This window comes from Orbicella franksi, chromosome 4 (genome assembly GCF_964199315.1).
Source record: "Orbicella franksi chromosome 4, jaOrbFran1.1, whole genome shotgun sequence".
NCBI classification, from domain to species: Eukaryota; Metazoa; Cnidaria; class Anthozoa; order Scleractinia; family Merulinidae; genus Orbicella; species Orbicella franksi.
The window spans coordinates 18,955,245-18,956,669 of NC_138148.1; the positions used below are offsets into that span (position 1 = coordinate 18,955,245).

General features: G+C 39.4%; 1 protein-coding gene across 1 annotated transcript; it reads left to right on the top strand.

The window, feature by feature from the left end:
- The first annotated feature begins 245 nt into the window (after positions 1–245).
- Positions 246–1,043, top strand: LOC145484889 (uncharacterized). Its single transcript, XM_081463517.1, has 2 exons — positions 246–385; positions 685–1,043. Exons 1-2 carry the CDS (start codon positions 316–318, stop codon positions 1,035–1,037), a joined length of 423 nt encoding a protein of 140 aa, XP_081319643.1. The 5' UTR covers positions 246–315; the 3' UTR covers positions 1,038–1,043.
- The last annotated feature ends 382 nt before the right edge of the window (positions 1,044–1,425 follow it).

Genomic DNA, 1,425 nt, shown 5'->3' on the forward strand with positions numbered 1-1,425 from the left:
TTTTTTAATTTGTGTATTTATTTTTTAATAATTTAATGTTATTTTGGATCGGGACCTTTCTGTAGATCACCTACGGGTGAGAAAGCTTCCCGTTAAAATATCATTATTAAACATTATTTACTTCTGAACTTAAATAATTCTGACAGTTAAATAGTTGTAAATTGTTGTTATTCTTGCTGCCCCTACAGCGGTTGGGCTAAGGTATTTTCGAGCGATGACTCAGAGATCTTTCATCATGGCGGCTGTTCCTCGGTTCATGGTGAGATAGAGGAGGTGCGTTTTGATGGATCAAGCTTTCTGACTGTGAAACTTCACATGAGACACGAATGGAGTTATGTTAGATCGGAATTCGTCATTTTGGAAGGAGAGAAAAGTCTTTATTCAGGTAAACTCTCTATTAAACGCCAGCATGTGATGAGGTTTATTGTTGTCTTAGAGAAGTCAGAGAACAACTGCGCATGTTGGGAACTTTATGCCTTAGAAAAATACATTAAAGCACGTTTTCCAAACCAAAGACTGCAGAGGATAAATGATTGAAACATGCGTCCAAAATGAAAGCTCATGGGTTTTACATTATTCAAATTAACAATCTCAGGATCTTAACTAAGGGAATCACACGAACAGTAACCGTGAGATCATCGTACCTCATCAAAATCTGACAACGATCTTTCTAATTCCATCAAGCTCTTTCAACTTCGCCGACTCCATGGTACTTGTCTTCCAGCACTAGCCAGGACGGGAAAGTTGTTGTAGATTTGAGTGGTTCTCCATCTAACATAGACGACAACTTCTTCATCATATCCATGAATGAGACAAAGAGTAATGACCATGACGACCACCACCATGGCTATGATGATGACGATGACGATGATGGCCGCTATCTCTTTATGTTCAACTCGTCGAATACGTTAGTCGCTGAACTGTCAGCCGCGCCCGTTTTCAGAAATTTCACTACTACTGTTTACGTCGTTGACAAAAGCAATGAAATTTTCAGAAGTGAGGAATTCCTCGTCCAGACCCCCGAAGGAGGTGAGTAAGACATTTTAGCGTACTACTAGCAGATTAAAAGACACATGCGAAATTTAGATCAGGTAACCGTACTCAATTCAACACAGCCTATAAAGTTAGATTGCTCACAGCCCTCTATTTTTCTCGTATTTTTATTCTATTGTTGAACGCGTGGATAGAATAACGTGAGACTTGACTGGGTAGGGGGTGGGGACCGACATAAACGTTCACTTTTTCTTTCGCGTGCGTAAATAGAGAGGCTGTGAACAATCTAATTAAGTTAACTTTCGCTGATATCGTTCCTTGACTTTGAATAGGCCTTGAAAAGAAATACATATTAGTCTTACCCTTCCACAGTCTAACGAAACTTTGGTCGCACAAGAGCAGAAAAGGCGAAATAATTATTTGTAACTTCTC